This window comes from Ursus americanus, chromosome 13, assembly GCF_024610735.1.
Source record: "Ursus americanus isolate L20-20 chromosome 13, mUrsAme1.1.p, whole genome shotgun sequence".
Classification (NCBI taxonomy): domain Eukaryota; kingdom Metazoa; phylum Chordata; class Mammalia; order Carnivora; family Ursidae; genus Ursus; species Ursus americanus.
Window position 1 is genome coordinate 66,501,165 of NC_142139.1, and position 25,963 is coordinate 66,527,127.

A 25,963-nucleotide genomic window follows, 5' to 3' on the forward strand; every position below is an offset into this window, starting at 1 on the left:
ACTCAGTGAACAGGAACATGTTATGTGATAGGCTCAACAAAGACCACTGGCTATTGATGCTCATACAGAACCTACATTGTAATGTTGCCATGAGAGTCAGGGTCCAAAGGGTAATTTCCAGAGATGTGTTCTGGAACCAGTCTCCCTTCTTTTTAACTTGTTCCTGGATAATCTGATATCATGTTTGGATAAAATGGAATGGAACCATACCCTCCTGCAACAAAGAACAAAAAGATAAACAGTTGCTAATACATTTGCTGTATAGGTGTGATCTTAACAAACAAGCCTTGGTGTATTAATGTTATAAAATGTTAGAATGAAGAGCTCGAAACTGACCATTCTAAACCTAACGTTACCATCTTTGTTAGATGTTCACTCTTAACTGGCTCATAATTCATTTCACAAAGCAAATCACCTCATTAAGTTGCCTTATCAAAATATAATGCACATAGTTTCCACAGAGATTATACAAAGTAGTACCACACAAAGCTTGTACATCTATGCATGCCTTAAGATATTTTTATAACCAGAATGGGCATCTGGTTATCAATACCTGCCTAAAATCTTTACAAACTAGGATTATTATGGCTATGCTTTAAGAACCAGAAAGCCCTTTGTTGTCCATCTGTCCTGGCAAAGTCACACCCAACTCTGTTTTGACAGGATTCCTCCCGACCCCCCTACAAACCCCAGTACAAAAGCGCAGCCTGTTTACACAGAGAAGCTAGAGTTCATTAAGGTGTGTTAACAGAAAGTTTTACAGACTTTACCCCAATGTTAAAAGGGAGCCCACTGGGAAGTTTTAAATACCAGGAAGTGTTAAATACAAGTAATCCAATTAGATGTGCCTTTAGATTACTCAGGCTGAAGAGAACAGAACTGGGAACTGGGAGAAGGGTAACAGTGGAGAGAAGTCTAGAGACAAGTCTTGGTAAGCAATGATAATGATCTGAGCCAAGCTCGTACAATAACAATATTAGCATAAGTAGCAAACATTTAAAATGCACTTACGGTATGTTAGGTATTTAACCCTCACAACAAACCTATAAAATTGGTTTTATTAATATTAACTATTTCATTAACTAAACCACAAAGGCGAAAAGGGGACAAAAGTACAGAGATTTTAAAATACATCTATGAAGTATATAATGCAAGGTTTGATCACTGATAAGGTGTGGAGAGCTAAAGATGAAAGCAAGAATAATAATGTCCAGGTTCTCATGGTGGTTCAATGTACTTAATATCATTAATACATTGGTATGTCTCATATTAAGCCTTATTTAACACCATCTAAATGGCAGATACAACTCTGGTTTAAAGAAAAAAAAGTTAATCTCCATTGGCTAAATAATTCAAAAGATTATGTCACGAATGACAAAGCATCAAAAGCACCAAAATCCTTGACCAAAAGGAATATATCATGTACTATGACAAAAAAAGGAAATCTGGTTCAGAAAATTCTTTTTGCCCATCTTTTCCCTTTTTTTTTTAATCCTTTTTCTCTCAGCTCTGGCAGGTTAGTTTGCTCAAGGTGATACTCCTGACCTTCTTTTCAACTGTATTTACACTGCAATTCATTGTCTCCACCACACTTTTTAAATAATTGTAATCATGCTTTTCCAATAATCTGAAATTTTCACAATTCCGTTTTCAAAGATGCAATTTCTTTCATGAATCTCATTAAAAGAGAATTAAAAATTAAAGGTTTTCTCCATTTACTTGAACTAAAAATGTTTACTCCTCTAATTCTGGACACTGTTGTTATTTTTTTTTTTAATCTCGTGCACTTCTGTAGTTTTGCTTTTTAAGAAAGTCATTCCTTCAACAATATTTTAATGAGCATCTATTACATGCTAGATACTCTGCGTCATGCTAGCATTTCTAGCTGCTAGGGATACAGGAGTTAAATAAGACAACAAATTCCTTGTCTTCATATGGAACATACATACATTCTTGTGTTGGGGGCCTATTATAGACAAATATAAAATGTATCAAGTAGTCTTAAGGACTACAGATATATAGAAAGATCAACAAGAGAATATAAGTAATGGCGGTGGGGCATTATTTCAGGTAGAGTGGGCAGAGAAAAGCCTCTCTGAGGATGTGACTTAAGCAGAGACCAAAATGAACAGAGAATTAGTCATCCAAACTTGTAAAGGAAAATATTCCAAGCAGGCAGCCTAAGTAGAAATGAGTTTGCTAAATTTGATAACACTAATACACAATAAGGTGGTAGAGGAGATGGCTTATTTAGCAGAGGCCTGACCATATACAGCCTTGTAGGCCATGGTGGATTTGTTCTAAGAGTGATAAGAAGCCACTGCAGGGTTTCTACCGTGTTTTAAAGTGATTATCTGTTGTGCGAATACAGTGCAAAACTGGGAAAAAAGGAGACTGGTTCCTGAATCACTGCAGTAGCATAAGCAAAGATGATGATGGTCTGAACTCAGGGGCAGCCACAGAGAGATGGGTAAACTCAGAACTGCTCTGAAGATAGCACTGCCAGAATTAAGCTGGTGGATAGAGGTGTCAAAGGATAAATCCAAGGTTTTAGAACCAAGCCCAATGGAGGAAAGGCAGTTCCACCTACTGGGGAAAGACACACCAGGAAGGAGCAGGTTTGGGGTAAGAAAGGAGCCAAGGGGCCCCTGGATGGCGTAGTCAGTTCGGCGTACGACTCTTGCTTTCAGCTCAGGTCACCTCAGGTCCTGAGATCAAGCCCGGTATCAGGCTTTAGCTCAGCAAGGAGTCTGCTGGGGTTTCTCTATCCCTCTCCCTCTGCCCATGCCTGCTCCTGTGCTCTCTCTCTAAAATCAATCAATCAATCAATCAATCAATCAATCTTACTTTTAAAAAAAGAGAGGGGGGGGAGCCAAGAATTTCATTTTCACATCTTTGGGTATTGATTTCAACCACACATGCAAATAGAAATGTCATACAGGCAGCTAGATAAGATTTGACAGCAGTTTAGGGAAGGACGAGGAGATATAAATTAAAGTATCATCAGCTAACAGAAGGCACTTAAACACTAAATGTGATTTCCTAGTGAGTGATTACAGAAAACAAGAGATTTTTGGCTCTCCCACATTTAGCACTGAGGAGGAGGAGCCAGCTAGTAAAGGAGATTGCACATGGAACTACTGGTAAGGTAGGAAGAGCTTTTCTGGAAGCCAGACAAAGTGTTTCTAAAAGGAGACAGTGATGAACTGTCCCCAAGAAGTGCAGAGATCAAGCAAACTGAGGACTGAGAAGTAAGCTTGGATTTGGCGGCACGAAGATATTCTGTGTGATTTCAACAAAAGTGGTTTCAGTGGATTAAACGTCCTTAAAATAAAACCTGTCTTCTGTGACTTTATTTAACAACAGTTAAAGGGAGAAGCACCTCTGGAGTTGAGCTGTTGTAGGTTGAAATCACTGCTCTGACAGTCTGAAATCTGGCTTATGAAGGATATTCTCTTTAGATTTGCCATCAATGAAGATTTTCCCTTTTATAGATCTTAGGTTATTCTGAGAAACAGAGGGTTAAACAAACAGGACTCTGAAGCTGATTCACCATGCTTCTGAGTTGCTGACTTCCCAGTTGCCTGGATATACTGAGTAATTTTTTCAAGGAAAGTACTTGAGTGGCATACTTTCAATCATTACAAGCCTGAAAACTGCCATATTGTTATCCTGCCTATGTGAAGGATAGTTTCACCAATTTAAGATTCTCAGGTTTTAATAGCTTCTTCCTCAGGGTTTTCTAAATGCCACTCTACTCTCCTTTAGCATGATGCTATCCAACAAAACTTTCTATTATAATAGAAATATTCCATTCTACTGTCCAACATGGCAGCCGCTAGCCACTCACAGCTATTTATTGAACACTTAAACTGAGGAAATGAATTTATCATATTTTAACTAACTTAAATTTAACAGCTACACATGCCATTGTTAAGTAACATAGTTCTAGCATATAGAAAACAAATGAAATGCCTATCTGATACACCTTCCTTTGCAGGTAACCTATTTTTTGTCTGGGTACTTGTACTATTTATTTCTATATCCTAAAATTTTAAAATCCACTAGGCTATTCCTAGGTATGGATCTCATTTACTTTGCTTGGTATGCACTTTAGTTATCTGCAGAAGAATAATATTAACAACATATGGGGATTGTAGAGAATTTCAAATGAGTTTCAAGGTGAAAAATACTTGGCACATAATAACTGTTCAATAAATGTTAGCTATATATTCTCTGAGCCCTTTTGATCTGTTCTCTCTAGGTCGAGATAATTCTTACTGTTTCTCTGACTTTATCTTTTATATGTTTGCTCTGATCTCTCACTCTGAACCTTTATTATACACTGGATCTATTCTTTGTTGTTTCTTATACCTGTGCCTATAGTTTCCATCTCAGTTTTTCCTCTGAATTATGGGACTATTTCTAAAGCCCTCTGCTACCTCTCCAAAAAGTCAACAGTTAATAATCACAAATTTCACTTAAGAACTCTTTCCTGCCCTCTGGTTCTTTTCCTTCAAATGTTCATGAGTCTCCTTGAGAATACTAATTAGTTCTTTAATTTGCAACATTTTCTCTCATTTCTTGCAATAAGTCTGTATCATAGGATATCACTTGCTTATAATGGTCATCTTCTTTTAGACTACTAAGTCTGTTATGTGTCTACCTTTTCGTATATTCAACTTTAAAGACAAAGATCCATGTTTATATAACATTTGGGATTTGTGTTAGGTTCAATAACAAAACATTTAGAACCAAGTCAAAACTTGGGGGTGGAGGGGTATATGTGTTCACATTGGTATTTCCTGTCTTAGTTCTCAACTGCTGCCTAACAAATCACCCCAAATTTAGCTTAAAACAACAAACACGTATTCTCTCAGTTTCTGTGGATCAGGGACCTGAGTGTGGCTTAGCTGGGGGCATCCAGCTCAGGGTCATTCACAAGGCTGCAGTCTGTGTGTTAGCCAGGGCCTCTGTCATCTCAAAACTTAATGGTGGAAGGATCTGCTTGCAGTCCAAGCTCATACACATGACTCCTGGCAGGCATCAGGTCTTCACTGGCTGTTGGCCAGAAACACCAGGTCCTTGCCTCATGAGCTCCACAGAGAAGCTTACAAAATGGGAGATTGTTTCTCTCAGAGCAAATGAGAGACGACAGCCCAGCACTGAAAGCCAAAGCCTTTTTGTAACCTAACCTGAAAAGTTTTGCCGTTAAGTTAACCCATTCACTTTTGTCATACTTGGAGAAGAAAGTCACTAGGTCCAGCCACACTCAAGGAGAGGGGAATAAGATACAAGATACGAATACCAGAAGGCAGGGATCACTGGGGGCTATCTTAGAGGCTGCCTGACACACTTCCCTGGTCACCACAGAGACTCAGCAATATGTAACCAAGTAGCGGCAGTGCAGACCAAAGGCAGCTTTCAGAGCAGGTACCTTCAACTTAGTGCGCTTCATGGTTAGTCTCTCTCCTGCAACCATGGGTAGCTAGCCGCTCTTCACTGATCTACTGCCCTTGGTAAAAACCATTCTGAGTCATTTAGTTTTCAATCCTTGCTTCAAAGTACAAAATACCATACCAACCACTTACCCCATGGACAACCCTTAAATTCTAGCTCAAAACAGGTCTTTACCCACACCCTAGGAGGGCTTCTCAACCACCGAGTTAACCAGAGAGAACTTCCCTCACTACATTTCTCATTTGTACCTTTTCCTGCCAAAACCCTTTTAGTTTAGTTATGGCACCCTTCCAGGGTTTCCACAGAGACCGAACTCTCCCATTATCTTGTTGGTCATTTCAGTGTGTTTGTCTGTTTGTTTTAACATATGGACTTAGATCATCATCTTCCACCGGAAGTCAACACAGCGATTTGTTTAAGTAAAGCACTTTACACATTCTTTAAAACATTCTGTTTTGATAAATATGACAGGAAATGCCTGTTGGTTTTCCTACCCATGAATTCAATTCTATTGTTGGATAAAACAAAGACGTTTTAATCTACATCATCAATCCCCAGGATACATTCTACTACAGTAATTTAAGTAACTAAATTTTGATGATTTCCAAAAAATGCAATGTCACCAAACTTAGCATAGAAACACTTCAGCAATATACTTATCTTAAAAGGAATCAGACACGCAGCTGCTCAGCAGCATGAACTAGTCACACATGGTTGTAAAGAACCTCCTACAACCATGTGCCCAGCAGTAGGTACCAAGCACTGTGAAAAGAACCTAACACTTAATCAAAGACAAATCTTAAGTCAGAATACCAAAAGCACTGTAACTCACAAAACAAAATACCTGTTTTTGGTTTAACAATGAAAAAAATTGGGGTGCCTGGGTGGCTCAGTCGATTAAGCATCTGCCTTCGGCTCAGGTCATGATCCCAGGGTCCTCGGATCAAGCCCCGCATCGGGCTCTCCACTCAGCTGGGGAACCTGCTTCTCCCTCTCCCTCTGTGATCTCTCTCACTTTTACTCTCTCAAATAAATAAATAAAATCTTAAAAAAAAATGAAAAAAACTTTTCCTACACTGTATTACCCCTCTACCCCACACTCATTCCCCTTAAGATGATTTATTTGCCCTATTTTCTTAGGATACTAATAAACAGGGCAGGAAGAGAATCAACAAAAACTACATCAGATGTCAACAAATTTTCGCATGTGATAACATCTGGTACAGAGTGTATACTCTCTGGGATAATCAGAATTCAGGTTTCTTGTCCTCTGCTGATGAATATGCAGGAAATGGAATTAAGAAGGGACTTAACACAAATAACATTAAGCACAAATAACATACTGCTGCATGGGACCTACCATACACAAGCAGCCAACCTGCACAGACAAGTAAGGCAGAGTGCCTGAGGCATAAACCCTGTATCTGAGCTCTCATCAGATTTGTAGGTGATATGTTCTTAGTCAAAGAAAAGGGATTTTCAAACATTTTAGCACTTTATTTAAGGAATAAAATTACTTGTTATCTCAACGAAGTTGCAGGACACAAAATCAACACACAACAATCAGCAGTGCTTCTAAACATTAGCAATGAACAATCCCAAAAGGAAATCATGTAAACAATTCATTTTACAATAACATCAAAAAGAATAAAATATTTAAGAATAAATTTAATCAACAAGGTGAAAGACATACACTGAAAACTACAGAACATTGCTAAGAGAAATTTAAAAAATAAATGGAAAGACAGTCTTTGTTCATAAACTGGAAGATTTAATACTGTCAACATGTTAACACTATCCAAAGTGATCCACAGATTTAATGCAATCCCTATCAATATCCTGATGGCATTTATTGCAGAAATAAGAAAATCTATCCTTTCATATGGAATCTGAAGGGACCTGAATAGCCAAAACAATATCGGGAAAAAAACACAAAAACAAAACAAAAAAAACCCCCAAAGTTGGAGGTTTCACACTTCCCTATTTCAAAGAATACTACAAAGCTACAATCATCAAAATAGTGTGGTACTAACATAAACACAGACACAAAGACCAATGAAATAGCAACCAGAGATAAACACTACTCTATTCTGCCTATGGTCTCATGTGACCACACATATGGTCAAATGCTTTTTGACAACATCTTTTCAACACATGGTGCTAGGTAAACTGGATATCCACATACAGAAGAATGAAGCTGGACCCTTATCTTATGCCACCTATAAAAATTAATTTAAAATGGATAAAGATAAGACATAAAACTTTTACAAGAAAATAGGGAAAAGGTGGGCTCCTGGGTAGCTCAGTTAAACATCTGCCTTCGGCTCAGGTCATGATCCTAGGGTCCTGGGACCAAATTCCGCATGAGGCTCCCTTGCTCAGCGGGAAGCCTGCTACTCCCTCTGCCGGCCTCTCTCTAGAACAAATAAATAAATAAAACCTTAAAAAAAAAAAAAGAAAATAGGGAAAACAGCTCATGCCATTAGATTTGGCAATGATTTCTTTTTTTTTTTAAAGATTTTATTTATTTATTTGACAGAGAGAGAGACAGCCAGCGAGAGAGGGAACACAAGCAGGGGGAGTGGGAGAGGAAGAAGCAGGCTCACAGCGGAAGAGCCTGATGTGGGGCTCGATCCCACAACGCCGGGATCACGCCCTGAGCTGAAGGCAGACGCTTAACCGCTGTGCCACCCAGGCGCCCCAGATTTGGCAATGATTTCTTGACTAGGATGCTAAGAAAAACAGGGAACAAAAGAAAAAACAGAAAAACTGAACATCATCAAAATTAAAACCTTTTTGTGCAACAAAGGACAAAAGTGAAAAGGCAACCCATGGAATGAGAGAAAACATGTGCAAATCATATAAGGATTTATATCCAGAACATATAAAGAACTCCTACAACTCAACAATTAAAAAAAAAATCAAACCAATTTAAAAATAAGCAAGAGACTTGGAAAAACACTTAAGAAGATATACAAAAAACACATAAGAAGATGTGTAACATAACCAGCAGTCATCAAGGAAATATAAACCAAAACCACATAGAAACACCACCTCACATCCATTAGTATGACTATTACCAGAAACAAAAACAGAAAATAGTGTTGATGAGGATGTGAAGAAATTAAAACCCATGGACACTACTAGTCAAAGATAAAATAAAATGGAGCCGCCACTGTGTAACAATATGGTGGTTTCTCAAAAAGTTAAACATAGTATTCCTTTATGATTCAGCAATTACACTTCTGGATATATACCCAAATGAAATCAAAGCAGGGACCTGAACAGGTACTGGAACACCAACGTTAACAGCATCATTATTCATGACAGCCAAAAGGTGAAAACAAACCGTGGATCAACAGATGAATGTATAAACAAAGTGGTATTAAATACAATAGAGGAAAGAAATGGATACATTCTGTAACGTGGACAAGCTCTGAGCACTGTTAATGGACTGAATGTTCTTTTTTTACCTCCCCCATTCTATATTTGTATCTTTTTTCTCTTACAGTGAGAACCTCAGTTCCCAAATCTGTAGCTAACTTTTGACAGAGTATGAAGGTGAAAATATAACCTGGGTCTCTGATGAAATAAGCCCAGAATTCAAGCTGAAATCCTAACCCTCAGTGTGATATGAGGACGTGGGGCCCTCCAGGAGGTAAATAGATTCATAAGGGTAGAGCCCTCATGAATGGGTTTAGTACCATTATATGAAAGATCCCAAAGAGTTCTCTCACCTCTTCTGCCATGTGATGACACAGTGAGAAGACAGCCACCTGTGAACCAAGAAGCCAGCCCTGATCAAATACAGAATCTGCCGGTGCCTTGATTTGGGGCTTTCCACAACTCTGAGAAATATTGTTATGGCAGTCTGAACAGACTAAGACATGGACATTATGCTATGTAAAATAAGCCAGACACAAGAGCACAAATACTATATAACTGCACTTTTATGAGGCACCTAACGCAGTCAAATTCAGAGAGACAGAAAGTAGACTGAGAGCTGCCTGGAGCTGGGAAAGGGGAGAATGGGAAGTTACTGTTAAGTGGATATGAAGTTTCAGCTTGTAAAATAAAAAGTTCCGGAGATGGATGGCAGTGATGGGGTTTGCACAATATGCACATACTTAAATGCCAATAAACTGTACAATGAAAGATGGTTAAAACAGTAAATCTTATGTATATTTTATCACAATAAAAATTATTTATTATCTCCCATGAGAAACTCCAAGATAAGGCAATTAAATACAGAGTTAATTAATTCAGTGGCATATTTCATGAAAGATCCAGGTTCTTTTCAGCTTCATATCTGGATAAAAGATAGCTACAGATATGGGAACTGAAGTTTTCACTGTAAGAGGAAAAAAAATACAAATACAGAGCAGGAAAGAAACAAAGAACTCTGTGGTAGTGAATCAAAATTGGCAGATCAGTACAAACTAGTATTTTACAGATTTCATCACAAATCATTTTAATCACATATGAAAGTAGGTAAAGAGAAAACTCACGGCCACTATTGTTTCATCCATAAAACCATCCCATATTATTTTGTACATATCCCAGATACCTAATTATTTCACCCATAAATTTTTCAAAGGTATCTTTAGAAGATAATAGCATTTTTAATATAACCAAACACCATTATACCTGGGAAAACAAAACACAGTACTTCCTTAATATCAAATATCCAGAATACCGCATACATTCAAATTCCTGTATGAACTCATAAATTAAAAACAAAACAGCAAAATCCTTTTAATTTCCTAACTCTGTCTAGAAAAAAACAAACAAACAAACATTCCAGTAGTTAAGAACACACTTAGCACATAAAATGGTTTCTAAATACCATTCCCTACTAAAAGAACCCAAGACTTCTTATGATTCCAAGTCTTAGGCAGAAAAATTACAATCTGAAACATCTCTTGTCAGAAAAATAGGGAGTGATCAAAGACACACGTAAATGGGGCAAGGGGGACTTGATGGGTCTCTCTCATAGATCAAATTTAGGACAATCTGAGCAACAAAAGGAACAGTGGCATTAACAGATTGGGTGACATTAACAGATTAACACACAGAATAACAAAAGAACCTATGACTCCACAATGATACTATACAGGAGAGGAAAAGTTGGAAGATTAGCAAATCACCATTCTGCATCCACCAATGGAATAACTACCCACCTCAGGCAAGGACCATCAATGAATGCTTATTAATTACAAAGAAGAAAAATGTTTCTTGCGAGATCTGGCACACAAGTGATCGAACTAAGAATCATCAATAATGTGACAAATTTACATGATTTGATGCACCAGGAAGCAAGCATTATGTTTTGCTAAAATGTTTAACCTGGATTTTATGATGAGGAAACAGTTGATAAAATCCAGAAAGTATGATATTTTAGGTAACAAAGCTTTGACTCTTCAAAATTAATAGAATGCGTTGAATGGATCCTGGATTGAAAAAAAAATTAAGGGTAGTTTTTGAGCCACTTGGGGAAGTTTAAATATGAACTGTGTTAACAGAGAACATTTCTGAATTAATGTTAAATTTCTTGGTTATGATAATGTTATTGTGTTTGTGTAAAAGAATACTTCTTAAGAGATTAATTCTAAGTTATTTAGGGGTAAAGCATATGATGTTTCCAACCTATCCCAAAAAAGGTTTCCAACCTATCCCAAAAAAGATTTGGGAACAGAAGTGCACGTGTAAGTCTAAGAGAAGAGATAAACCAAATGTGCCAAAATGTTTGTAACTGTTAAGTATAAGTAAAGCATAGTTATAGGGGCACCTGGGTGGCTCAGTTGGTAAGCGTCTGATTTCACTCAGGTCATGATGTCAGGGTGAGATTGGCTCAAGACTCAGCAGAGAGTCTGCTTGAGATTCTCTCTCTCCCCCTTTCCCTCCCCACCTGTGGATGCTCTCTCTCTCTCTAAATTAAATAAATACATCTTTATTTTTTTGTAAGATTTTTAAAATTAATTTATTTGAGAGAGAGCGCACGTGATCAAGAGCAGGAGGGAGGGGTAGAGGGAGAAGCTGACTCCCCGCTGAGCAGGAAGCCTGATGCAGCACTCCATTCCAGGACCCTGGGATCATGACCTGAGCCAAAGGCAGATGCCCAACCTAACTGAGCCACCCAGGTGCCCCAATAAATACATCTTAAAAAAAAAAAAAAAAAAGCACCTCTCTCTTCCTTGCGTTTCTTTTTAAAGCCTCTGCAAAGCCTTTCATGGAACCACCCCCCTGCCTTCTACCCCCAGCAAAGAGCTCTTTATGATTTCATTGTATAGATCTAATATTATCTGTCTGACCTCATTTCATATTTAGCTTAGTCCTAAAACCATGAATACACCTACAATGAAAAAAAAAAAAAAAAAGACTGGACTTTTCCCACCTAACCTGCAGGAAAATCAAGATCTAAGCTGGCATGTTTCTCCATTATTGAGACAGAAAATCTCCCCTACTCTCACTAGGCTATATAAGGGCACTCCTAATTAAGGAAGGATTCTTGCCTTTTAAAAAGGAGATGTAAGCCTATTCCAACCCCCATCAAACAAGACACAACCAAACCAAAGTTGAAGACTTTAACTGTTACTACTCTAGAACCTACCCCATTCTGGATTAACCAACATTTCATCTGACAATAAAAGCTGCAGTAATATTTTTATTTTTTAATTTCCTGAAGAAAATATCTAGTGTTAGGTACAGATGAGGTAGGAAGGAAAGAGCAATGCACGGAGTCAAAGGTCTGAGAAAAATTTCTAAAAATTACTAGCTATAAGAGACTAACTGTCCCTGCAATTGGTCATGTCCCCCTTTTCTCCTTTTAGTAAAAAAAGGTATCCTGGTACCTCTTTCATTCCCAGCAAAACCACAGACTTTTAAAGGAAATTAGAGGTTACATTCCTTGGGCTCTCCTAAGGCCATGTGACCAAATTTTGAACAATGGGATATGAGTGTAAAATTTCCATGTCACATCCTTAAAAAGAAGCTACTTGCCCTCCTTGCTTTGTCTCCCTCCTGTGGGCTGAACACAGATGTGAGTCAGATCTGATCATACAGACAAGAGCATACGAAACACCAAGACAGAAGAAACCTGGGATGCCGGAAAATCTCTGGCAAAAGCAGCTTATCCACTCCTCTCTACCACTGGAGAATTACACGAGTGAGAAACTAGCTAATTTTCAGAACCACAGTATAAGTCTTTCATAGCAGATTGGCCCATAATAGCTTGTATGACTGGGTACTTCGCTGGACCTCATCTTCCTGGTTTACCTAAAACTGGGAAGAATGATACCAGTGTTATAACTTCTTCTTTAGCTTACTGCATTTTTAATTTTTTTTAAAAGGATGTACACTTAGTAAAATTAAAAACTGAAGTTTCAAATATTTTAAAATGGGTTGACATGTGAAAACACTTTATACAGTTTACCTGCCCATTCAACAAGTAATTACAAAATGCCCATGAAGTGCCAGATAGTTATTTGCCTGGAACTATTCAAAATGCTAACAATAAAGTGGTAAAACAAAAGAAACAGAGATTGTTCCTTCATACATGAAACTTAAAATATGAGAGGAAGCCTACAATAAGCAAGCAAACAATAAATAAACAACATTATTCCAAATAATAGCAAGGTTATTTGAACAAGAGAGGAAAAAAAGTAGGTTAACACTGAGCTATCTAGAGTTGGGAGGGGAATCAGTTAATTTACACAGGGCCACACAAAAATTCTGGGTGAAGCATATTACAGGTTAAAAAGGGCAAGTTCGAGGCCTTCAGCAAGAACAAGATGGCGTTTGTTCATGGACCACCAAGAAAGCCCCAGTGGCTTGGAGCTTGGAGCTACTAGCGACCAAAGGGGAAAAAGAAAAGATCTAAAGCAGGCACAGGCAGCGTGGTATGAAGTGTACAAACGTTGTATTACTAGTATCAGGGAATGAGTGCTCCTCATGAAAAGCAGGGGAAAAATGATCACTCCCTTAATTCTATGTGTTGATTTCAGGAACAAATGATATTCCCAATAGAAAATTATGATCTCACAGCTGCCCTGCAATCGGTAAGTTGACTATAATCTTACATTATACTTACTAATGTCTTAAATGCTACTGACAACCAAGGACTGCCAGATACTGCAGTCTGTTGACACAAATAAAAAAGAAACTCTTAAGAAATGCAATGCCAAGACCAGAATTTTTTTTTAAAAAATTAATCTCAGAAAGGTAGCTGAAAACGAACAAGAGTTCTTAAAAACATAACTGGAAATGTAAAAATCGGTGAATGGAAACAAAACTGAAGAATTCTCCTAGAACAAAGAACAAAACGTAGATGAGAAGAAAAAAAAGTTGGAGGATCTGTACAAAAAGCCCAAATTCCATATAATAGGAATCCCGGAAAGAACAAATAAAACAGAGAAGGAAAAAACTGAAGGAAATGAATCCACAAGTTGAAAGGGCCCAAAGAGGACTAACCCAGTATCAAGGCACACCACCCAAATAGGAAAAAAGAGTAAACAGAGCAGCATTAAGCTTCTCAAAAGCAACAATGGACACCAGCAAACAAGAAAGGACTTCCGAATTTTGAGGAAAAATGATTTCTAACTACCAGCCAATCCCTGAAGTGGGAAAGTAGAATAAAAACATCTTTTCCAGGCAGGCAAGACCTCAAAAACTGTACCACCCATGAAATCTTTCTCACGAAATACTGATACTGTGCACCACTAAAATGAGGGAGCAAACCAAAAAAGGAAAAGATCCAACACAGAAGAAGCAAAAAGAATTCCCACGATGGTGAAGTAAAAATAAGAATGAAGGAAAATTCAAGGACAGCAGCTATGCAATAAACTTAGAAAAAAGCCACAGATTGAAGGATAGAGCTCAAGGCAAAAGGAAAACTGACAGAACATCTGAAGTACTTTAATGTACTGACAGGAGATTTAGTTACCTGTCAGAAAAATCTAAGGATGACTTAGTGACAGAGTCACAGAAAATAAAGCAAACCACTTTAGACTGAAACATGATGGAGAATTCCAGAAGGTGGGGTGTGTATGCGTGTTATCAGATTCTTTTGACCATGTAGAAAATGATATTGAAAGGTGCACAAAGAAAACAGTGATGACAGATTAAAAGACAAGTGAAAAACAAGGTAATTATTAACTCTAGAGAAAATGTCATAGCAGAAAGGATATAATCATAATTCAATACCTGGCAGCAGTGAACAGTATATGGACATAATAACATCCACTCTTAAATTACCACAAATTTGTTGGTAGCTTAACAGTACACAGATTTACTTCAAGTTCTGGAAGCCGGAATTCCAAAATAAGTTTCACTGGACTAAAGGTATCAGCTAGACTCTTTCTAGAAGCTCCAAGGAAGAATCTGGTTTCTTTACTTTCTTAGCTTCAGGAGGCCACCTGCATTCCTCCCCTCTGACCCTTTCTCAGCATCACTTCAACCTCTTGCTTCTGGTGCCACATCTACTACTTCCTTCTTAGATCGGACCTCCCTCTTTTCCTTTGAAGGATTCTTGGGATTACATTTAGGGCCTAGGATAATCCAAAATAATCTCCCTATGTCAAAATCCTTAATTCAATCACATCTCTGCTCCCTTTGCCATAGAAGTTAAAGTCTCTTGTTCTGGGGATTAGGATGTGGGTCTCTGAGGGGTAGTGGAGGACTTTATTCAGCCTACCACAACCCTGAATACTGGTTTAAATAATAACAACAGTATAGCAATATTGAGAAAATAGGAGCAGTAAGAGGGGCAGAACATAATTCAACTCTTAGCTACCACTTACATCTGAGGACATCTAAAACTGATTAACAGCTGTATGAACATACTGTTTAGAAACAGGAAAATAAATACCAGAAGAAACCAGCTGGAAGTCTGGGGAAGGGGACTCAAGGGTGGTTACAGGTGAGGAAGGCAGAAAACTGTCACTTTTCCTCATAAGCATTTTAAATTACTGACCTGCTGAACTATGTACATGAGCTATAGAGATAAAGTGAAAATCAACTTAAAATAAAACTAAGATTAGGTGATTGGGGAGGAAGAGAAATCCTGGTTGGAGACTGAAAGTGTACCTCCCAGGCTAACGACGCAAACGGAAAATCACACACAAAAAAAATAATAAAAAGTTGATCATTTATACTTACTAAAAATCTGTGTTAGAGATTATAAAACAATTTAGGAGTGAAGATTTTATTTCCTAAATTCATCTTTTTCACAGAACTTGGAGGAAAATCTATTTAAAAAAGCAAATTACTAGCAAAAGCAAACCTTTAAGTATACTGAGATACTGCTCTGAGCTAAATTTGAAATACAAACACGAATTTAATCTAACAATTAGGGGTGGTTAACAAGTAGCACACTATGATGTAAGCTGCTCTTTTAACAGCTAGTACAAAGCTCCCCAGGAGGTGTTTATTCATTTATTAAACAAATGTTAGATGATGTGAGAACAGCACAATGAATCTATTCAGTTTGTCAGAAACGCTGAGTAAAAGAACTAAGATACTACCCTACCTGTTCTCCCTTGCCCGAAAAAAGGCTATAAACTGCCTTTTCCCTCTAAGTGTAGACTGGCAGACCGAGAGCAGCAGTAGCAGCACCCTGGCCATCACTGGAGTGAGTGAGAAAAGGAAAATCACAGGCTCCGCTCCAGATCTGCAAGCGGAATCATTATCTGCATTTTAACAAGATTTCAGGGAAATCCGTAAGCACATAAAGCTTGAGAAGTACTGGTATCCAGCTAATACAATTCTTTTGACTAAATAAAACACAGTGTACTTCTTAATAGGGAATCAAAGAGAGAAATAAGGGTGTTCATTGGTACAATAAAATGTGTTCTCTCTTCAGACTCCTGTAAAATTTTTTATGGGCTCTACATATATTCATCAGTCCACTCAAGGTCTGGTAAAGGATTCAGATCATCACAGAACATCATAGAAACAGAGAACACTGCCAAAGAGGGGAGGAAAAACAGAGCTTTTTTAAGACCCTCTGCAGTTTAGGGTCAACACTTCTAATGGCATTTTCCTGAGATCACACTTTCAGGTGCTCCCAACTCCACTTCTACAAGCTAGGGGAAAATGAAACTAGTAGTGTGAAGGATGTTTTGGCTCTAGTGCATGTTGAGAGCCCCACCACCGATGAAGAGTATCCAATCACAGGAAAGAACAAAACCATGGAGGGACTTCAGAACAGGAAAATGAAACACAAAAATTAAAGAACAAGCTCAAACTTTTACTGTAAAGTAATCAAACTAATAGTCAAAGTGCCAGACCCCAGCCTAACTCAAATTCTGATGAAACTCATCTTTCTCCTTCCATCTTTGGATTCCCCAAACTCCTAACTCAACTAAGCTAAAGTTATATTCATCAATGCAACATGTACTTATTGAAAATGCCTTTAACTTGCTCCAAATCTCAAAAACAACCAGCTGATCTTGATTTGTGGACTCGAAAGCCATTTATTCTGTTAACTGTTAATCTGTTATTTCTGTTAATCATGCATTAAATAACTAAGTAACCGCACCAACTAAATTTTCTGAGCACTAAGTACATGCCAAAACTAAGCACTCATGTATATTTAATTCTTTAAATAACAACACAAGTACTATTAATTATCCCCATTTGTAGATAAGAAACTAACAAATAGTTCTCAAATGTTTTTTTTCTTTTCCTGTGCCTTCCACTGCCTGTCAAAAACGACAAAATCACTTCATTTAGACAGACTTTCCCATCTACTCTAGACCCAAATTATTTCTTTGAGCTTCCATACAACTTTCCTCAGCTATGATGATGGGAAGGGGGAGAGGTTTTGATATTACAAATGAATAAGCACCTGCAAAGAGCAATAGAGGCCATGAACAGAATCTACATACTTAAACATGCTCAAACAAATAAGTGGAAAAGATTTTACTGAATGGCAATATTGTGCTACATACACACTGTCAACAGGTCGGGAAATTGGTACTCCTATTCATTGTTGGAGGAAGTGAAAACCCACACCAACTTTCTAAGACAATTTAGTAATACATTCTTTAAAACATAAAAAAAGTTCACATCTTTTGACCAGCAACTCCACTTCTAGAAATATACCCTAACGTAGTAAGATTCTCACAAGGGTGTTCATAACAAATTTACAACAGCAAAAACTATAAAAGCTAAAATGCCTAAATTAAGTACAAAAGTCATTTATTTTCTTAGATATAAACTGGAAAAAAAAAAAGCATTATACAAAACTACACATGTAATGCTATTTTAAAAATATACATTCACAGTAGAAAAAGGACAGATCTACGTCAAAATGTTAATAGATGTTAACTAAAAATGGTGAGATTATGTGTGACTTTATTTTTGTTGTTGTTTACTTATGGTAGTTCTAAAGTCAGAAGAACCAAGCCTCAACCTCTGGCTCCCCCACTTACCACTGTGTGACCTGATCAGGTTACTTTATCTAATTCTTGATTTCTTTATCTACAAAATGAAAATAATAATAATACCTATCCTCAGAGGCTGGCTGTTTAGATTAAATGATAACGCATGCAAAACACTTAACACTGATTGGCGGTTAGCTAAGTTTCTTGAGCATTTATTTATTTATTTATTTATTTTTTAAAGATCTATTTATTTTAGAGAGAGAGTGTGTGTGGCATGCAAGCACAGGGGTGATGGGCAGAGGGAAAGGGAGCGAGAGTCTTAAAGCAGACTCGGCCCTGAGCCCAACACAGGGCTTGATCCCACAATCCCAAAATTATGGCCTGAGCCAAAACCAACAGTCCTGGACGTTTAACTGAATGTTTAACCAGGTGCCCGGCACTTACTTTAAAATATACGTTTATACTGAGTTATTTTTCCTTAAATAATAAAAATCCTTAATATTAACAAATTACCACATAACAAGAATTTAATGAAGCTGTGTTGTCACCAACTTGAGCAGTGTAAAAATTGTGACATTTTGGCATTTTACACAATGTTAACAAAATTTCCAAGCAATATGGTCGAGAATTAGAGATGGTGGACATTGAACAAAAGAAGCTATATACTTACTGAATAGTCAAAAAGACAAAATGAGAGAGGAAAAAAAAAAGATACATTAGGTCTTTAGGATCTAGCCTACTTTATAACGTCTAGTTTAGTTCTAAATAATCACTGAAAAAAAGATTGAGTCACTTCAGACATGACATCAGAACAATAAGATTCAAATGAAGGAAACTTAAGGTCTAGTTTAATGAAGGGGTATGACACAGACTTCAGGTATCAATGAACCCAAATCGTTATTTTTAAAGATTTGGATATCTTAGCCATTATTAAATTATCATCAGACATTATTTCATAAATTTTATTTAACTTTAGAGTCTACTAGTTGTACATCTAGATGCACATCCCAAACACGTACAACCTTCTCAGCAACTCTTCAGACTAAAGCTACAGAAATCACAGGACAGTTAAAAGAAAATGGTAGCTACGTGGGCAATTCATTAGATCCTCTCTAAGACAAGGCCTATATACCTTACCTGTCATGGATCTCTGGAATGTACTTTCCCACTTTCTAATCTAAAATGATGAACATGCTGTTAAGTTAAAACCATTAAACTAGGAAACACTTCTGAAACCATATATAAGAAATTTGTGACAGTATCTCTAGGGACAGAGAACCTGGAGAATGGGGTTAAGAGGAAGACATACTTTCCCTCTATACCTCTTGGCACTGGTTGGATTCACCATCTCTTTGTGTGACCTAAAAGTTTATTTACTATTACCATTTGTCAAATTCAGTGTACAATTGAGCATTTATTACTATATTCACAGAACTGTGTAACCTTCACTAATTTTGGAATATTTTCATTACTCCCTTAGAGAAATGCCGTACCCATTGGCAGCCACATCCCTCACTGGTCCTATCAACCACAGATCTACTTTGTCTTGAGAGATTCGCCTCTTCTGGATATTTTGAGTAAACAGAATCATATAATATGTGGTCTTCTGTGCCCAACTTCTCCAACTTAGCATAATGTTTTCCAAGTTCATCCATGCTGCAGCATGTGACAGCATTTCATTCGTTTCTATGGCTGCATAATCTTCCATTGTACAGATACAACACCTTTTCTTTATGCATCATCAATTAACAGACATTTGGTCTGTTTCCACTTTTTGACTATTATCAGTTATGTTGCTATAAATATTCATGTCTAAGTTTTTATAGACACATGTTTCAATTCTCTAAAGTATATACCTAGAAGAGAACTGCTGGGTTGTATGATTAAATCTATATTTAACTTTTTAAGGAACTGCCAAACTGATCAAATGAAGGCTTGAAAGATATAGGATAGAGGGAAGAGAGAAAAATGCCCAAATTTTTCTCATTTGTTTTGCAGCATTGCATTTGTTTTGCTACCACATTTACCTGGAGCGATCTCCAGTAATATTCATCAGTGAATTCAATTCATCAGCATTCAAAACCAATGAAAGACATGGTTATGTCTTAGAAAAACCTGAGATACATGTGATTCTTTCATTTAATTCCAAGAACTAAGTATTTGTAATACAGCACCATCTCAATATCAGAAAGCATGTCAACTCGGAAAAGGGACAATAATTTATTATTCATATTCCAACATTACCTGTAAATTTTTTACATAGGATTAGCCAAGGATCTCCCAGTAATGTGAACAGGTTAATACCACAAGCCAGAAAATGTTATGGAAGAGGCTTATTTTAATAAAATTGACACTTTTAATATACCTAAAGTGAAGGATATATATACCTACATCCCTCACATTCTCCACAGCACTGGGAACGCAACATATTCTCGTTGACTTGTGGATGAGTAACTAGCACTCTACCCTTTCCCTACGAGAACCAGAGATAGAGATTTTTAATCAAACAGTATTTTTAAAAAATGAACCACAAGAGAAGCAATGTGGAAGCAAACAGATTGGTTTTACTAACTCATCTTAGGTTAGCATTGCTCAACTTTGAGTTTCAGTGTCCTTGTGTACAAAATGACAATAATGTCTACCTCAAAGGCTTACTGCAAGAAAGGAAACCATGATCGATCGTTCCTTATCTACAATTTCATTACAAAGAAATACGACGCAGTTACCAAATTTTCCTATTATGCTGAAGATTTTGCTTAATTAAAACATGTATGAAATAACATACTGGCTGCCTTACTGTTAATCTGAGGAGATTTACGATAATGAAATGTGATTTACAAAATCCATGGGATTTTCTGTTTTTAAACTAGAAACTGAAAAACAAATGAGGTAAAACTCTGGTCAAAAATTTAGATTTTTGCTTAATCCTATCCTGAAATAGCCTACAAAATAAAGTAATCCAGTTCTAGTTTTCAAACTGTTCATCTGGGATAAACAGATTTGTCACACAGCAGTACCAATCTGTATTCTTTCATATTTTCTGTCCAGGGCGCTCTCTGTCCACTTCCAATCATTTAAAGGAAGTACTTCTGTTCCTTCCCACAGAGCCCCAGCTATATATAAAAAGACTAGACGCACACACTAGCTAAGGTGGAAACAACCTAAATGTCAATCAATGCATGAATGGATAAACAAAGTGTGATATATACATACAATGGAATATCATTCAGCCTTAAAAATGAAGGAAATCTTGTCACATGCTACATCATGGATGAACCCTGATAACACGAAGTAAGCCAGGCACAAAAAGACAAATACTGATGGTATTTGGTATCTATGTATTGGTAGGAGGTATATAAGGTAGTCAAATTCACAGAAACAGAAAGCAAAATGGTGGATACCAGGGGCGGAGGGAAGAATGGGGAACTGTTAAACAGGTCCAGTTTCAGTTTTGCAATATGAAAAAGATCTAGAGAGAAGTTTCACAACAACGTGAACACAGTTAACACTACTGAAGTATACGCTTAAAAATGGTTAATATGGTACACTTTGTTATGTGTTTTTAATAAAAAATGCATTAAAAGAATTTTTTGTTTTGAAAGCTAAAAAATATTTTGAAGAATTGGTTCTGCTGCTAGAAAAAAATTAATTCTCCTTTTATGTCAAGGGAGAAAAAAAGACTAGGAGCAATCCCTTCTCAACCACCAGTTCTCGTAATAACCATTTTTGCATGCTGCATTCCTAGATAAAGAATTTGACAAGAATTATTTATTGCCTACAATAGCCTTTTTCTCTTGAAATAGAGCCTTCCCAATCTATTAGCCAATAAGAATGTATTAAAGATTCCTCTTATGCTATCTTGGAAACACGTCTATGCCATACCCATAGGTCTCTTACCTTGTAGTAAGCTGGAAAAGAGACAAGTAACACCAAAAAGGTTCTATTTCCACTCTGACACAAAGGAGACCTGACACTCTACAATGTCAAGTTTTAAAAGTTAACATTTTTCCAGATCTTTAGAAAATTAAAAAAAATTTTCTCACCAATCCCTTTTATCTACTTTGGTTTCTCTCTTAATACGGGCTACTGAAGAAATTTAGACTCCTTCTGAGTGAAGTATAAAACAAGCAACTGGTTCAAAACCCAATATATTCCTCTAATAGTTTTACCCACAGTTAAAGAGAAGTTTTTAATTAAAAAAAGAAAAAAAGATGGGAAAACACTAAAGCTGTTAAGTCCAGTATCTTAGAGATTTATCCCTCTTATATCATAGCAGAAACAGTAAGTACTAAAAGGATCCCTAAGAAAAAGAATACCCTCTTAACAGGCTAAAAGCTATTATTTCCATATAAAATATCCTCAACTCTTCCAAATTTCAGTAGGCATATAACCATAGGTAAAACTTTAGGTTAAGGCAGAGGTTCTTAAATAGGGTCACTGGTCCATGAACCCCCTTGAACTTGATAAAAAGAGATCATTCAAAGATTTCAGAAAATATCAGTTGATACTGGAACATTCAGAGAGGAAATCAACCAAAAGAAACTAAAAATTACAAAAGTACAACCTCTGGCATAGTGGCTTACAGAAAAGCATTCCATCATGATTTACCAAGGATTCCACGCATGACATGGGCAAAGACCTGCGTGACATTTTAATCAACTACTGCTAAAATTAACTAAACGTATGTTATAAAAAATAAGTTCTTTTTTAACAAACCCAACATTTAAACATGGATTGAGAAATTGGGGCAGCTAGTTTTAAAAGGCCTATGTACTTCGACAAACGTTCTCTAAAGGATAGAAAAACAGCCACAAAAATACTGAAAATATTATGCAATGAACAGCTGATGCTGCATTCTTAGAATGGGAAATTCAACTGTTTTAAAACAGGATTATGCTGTACTTTAAAGTAAAATTTAGGGGTGCTTGGCTGGCTCAGTTGGAAGCGCATGCGACTCTTGAGCTCAGGGTTGTGCGTTTGAGCCCCCACTGGGTGTAGAGATTACTAAAAAATAAATAAACTTTAAAAAAATCAAGTAAAACTTAAAGAAAACACTGTTCTCAACTCCCTTAGAGTTGGGAAGTACAAAGTTACCTTGCCAATTTTATGCCTTTCTTCCAAGAAAAAACAACACATCAAACTGCTACATGTTCGGCTCAAAATAAAACACAATGCCAAGGTCACCAACTCATTTCTAATAACCAGGCAGCAACCCAGAAACAGCACCATACCAGGCTCTGAGGAACTTAGTAATCCTGCATTAAGTATTAATGTTAACTGGACCTGAGCATATAGCAGAAAAAGCCCTAAAATTTTTTAGAGCTAAAGTATTTTGGCAAATATGTACTGGTATATAATCTCTGCAAGGGAGGTAAGTTTAAAAATAGATATTTTAAAGTCCTAAAGGTATCCTTCCTTCACCAAGATCACCAGATGAAAGAGCTTAAGGCAGATCTAATTTGGTATCTAAAGAACAGCAAGGGAGTAGGCTGAAACAATATCAAGTCACAGGAAGCTTTTATAGGAAAGCTTTAGACATTCATGCACAAAAGCAGCATACTGCTCTGGTCACTTATCTTGTGGTCTGTGAGACTTTTAAAGCATTAATACAGTGAAACCTCTTAACAGACTAAACCAATAGCTGTCAAGTATTTCTGGACAGCAGGATTTCTTTACACTTAAAATCTGAGGACCCCAAAGGCCTTTCAAATTTTAAAGTATTTATCAATTTAAAAATATTAATGATAAACCCTACACATTAACAAAAAAAGAGGAAAAATGACTACCTTCCCACAAAAAATTAGCAAGAAGAACGGCACTGTTTTACATCACTGCAAATCTCTTTAATGTGTGGCTTAATAGAAGACCCCTAGATTCTTGACTGCTTCTGCATTCAACACACTACACTGTGCTGTGTTGGTTAGGTATATGAAGAAAATCCATCCTCATTCAGGTATGTGGTTGAAAAGGGAGAAGTATTTTAATAGGCTTTTCAGGTAGTTATGGATATCCCTTTGACACTACACCAAAACTGGACAAGTGGTAGCTTCTTAAAAGATTTATGGAATCTGAAACCTTATCAGTCATCTGTTACATTACAATCCAATGCTGTACCTTGCACTTTTACTTACGCATTTTTTAACATCACAGGCACTGGACAGTTGTAAAACACTGATTCAAAGTCATCCAAATATTCAGAGCTTCCAAATGTTGACGCATTTCATTACGTTACATCAAAAAACTGCAATCATTAATATTACTGATCTCATCTGAAAAATCTTTATGTATTGCAAAAGTTATCCAACTCAGGATGGCAGACACATGTTTTCCAAAATTCTCACTTTTCTTGAAAGCTCAAATTTTATCATGGGCAACAAGGACTGCCCACTGAGGAAACAAACTCACTGCTTATTTGAGAAAATGTCTGCCAAATATCCAAGTCTAAATAATCATCATTTATTCGTCAGTAGTTCTTTCTAACAAAAATAACGTTTCATGAAAGGAGCAGCTAGCCAATTGAGCTTAAAACCCAAAGAAGTGCACAAATGCTTTTCCTCCAGACAACATGTACTCTGGTTTGTAGCACAAATGCTTTGGTGTACCTCTCCTTTTGTCACACAGAATGTTTAACAACCATGTACTCAAGAATCAAGATTTTAAAAAGTTAGTTTTTACTGCTTCATCAAAACACTCATATGTAAAATTGGCACTTTCAAACTGCTGGTACATGGTACCATTCACTTTTGAGACACCAGCAGCTTTACCCATATTGCTTTTGTACCACTGCTGCAAATGTCAACATTGTCAAAAAGGCAAATATATTATAATGCAAATAGTTCTGACTTCATAGACCTTTTGAAAGAGTTGAGGGGTCACCAGACCACACCCTAAAATAGCTGTTTTGATGATGGTTATGGACTCTCTCTAACCAGAAAAATGCACATAAGTACAAATATACACAATACATTTTTTTTTTTAGATTTGAGAGAAAGAGCAGGCACATGCAGAGGGAGAGGGAGGGAGAAGCAGACTCCTCACTTGGCAGGGAACCCGATGCGGGACTTGATCCCAGGACTCTGGGATCATGACCTGAGCCAAAGGCAGATGCCCAACTGACTGAGCCATCCAGGTACCCCAAAACCATTAAATTTTGTGTGATAGCCCAAAAATTGTTTTTCACAATTTTATTTAAGACTTTATTTAAGGAATATTTAGATTCTACTGCTGAATTTTTCCCCCCCAAGAACCAGTCTATAGGTCTAAATCCTACCAAAAATAAACAGGAAGCAAAGTGTTGAAAGATGCAACGCATATGGATCCAAGTTTCATAAAAAGAAGGCTTCATGTAATAAAATCATATCCTAAAAATTTCCTATAATAATTTGACGATCCTATAAGATTGTCAAATATGGAGATAAGGGAAGACATACTTGTTATTAAAATATTGTGAATTAAAAAGTATTACTTAATAGTCAACAATATTAACTATTAAATAATGAAAATTTACATTGAAATTAACCATCCTGAATGGTTAACAACTGTTTCGTATTTTCAACCAAAAATTACACACTTCAGATTATCCACATGTATTTGTTTGAATTTTTAATATTTCCACAAGTAAAATTTAAGCAAATAATAGATTATCAGGTATCGTTACTGCAAAAAAAATCATTAGGAAAAATTCCTTACTGTTTCACTTTAAAATGATGACCTTGGTTTTCTAGTTTGTTGAAACCAGATTTTAAAAAACAAAAAGGATCAAGTGATGGTATAAGTGGGTTGCACTGGCCATGGGTTGATGATGTTGGGTGATGGGGGTTCAATATACTATTCCATATACTTTCTGTAATGTTCAAAATCTCCCATAACAAAGTGTTTTTTTAAAAAACGCAAATACAAAAAAATAAAATAAAATACACAAATACAAAAAGAACCAGGCAAATTAAAAACTGGGCAATTATTAGCTTCAGGACAAATGAAGGGATGCACAAGACAAGAGAAACACTGCAGTCTTGGTTCAGCAGTGAACATCTGCATGGTCTTAATGTAAGCACGGACTTGTAATTTAGCCATACCATGTGTGTGGTTAAATCGGTGATGCAGGTGATAAACTGGGGTGT

The 25,963-nt window shown here is 36.8% G+C and overlaps 1 protein-coding gene across 2 annotated transcripts in view; it reads right to left on the minus strand.

Annotated features, from left to right (window-relative positions):
* The window catches only part of PPP2R2A (protein phosphatase 2 regulatory subunit Balpha), a 79,495-nt gene that overhangs the window by 46,790 nt on the left and 6,742 nt on the right, over window positions 1–25,963 (minus strand). The window contains exon 3 of one of the 2 annotated variants that reach the window (XM_045774144.2): window positions 76–214. The exons of the other annotated variant lie outside the window; for it this stretch is intronic. Coding sequence (XP_045630100.1) covers window positions 76–91 — 16 coding nt within the window. The 5' untranslated portion in view covers window positions 92–214. The remainder of the gene's footprint in view (window positions 1–75; window positions 215–25,963) is intronic. 2 annotated transcript variants of the gene reach the window in all.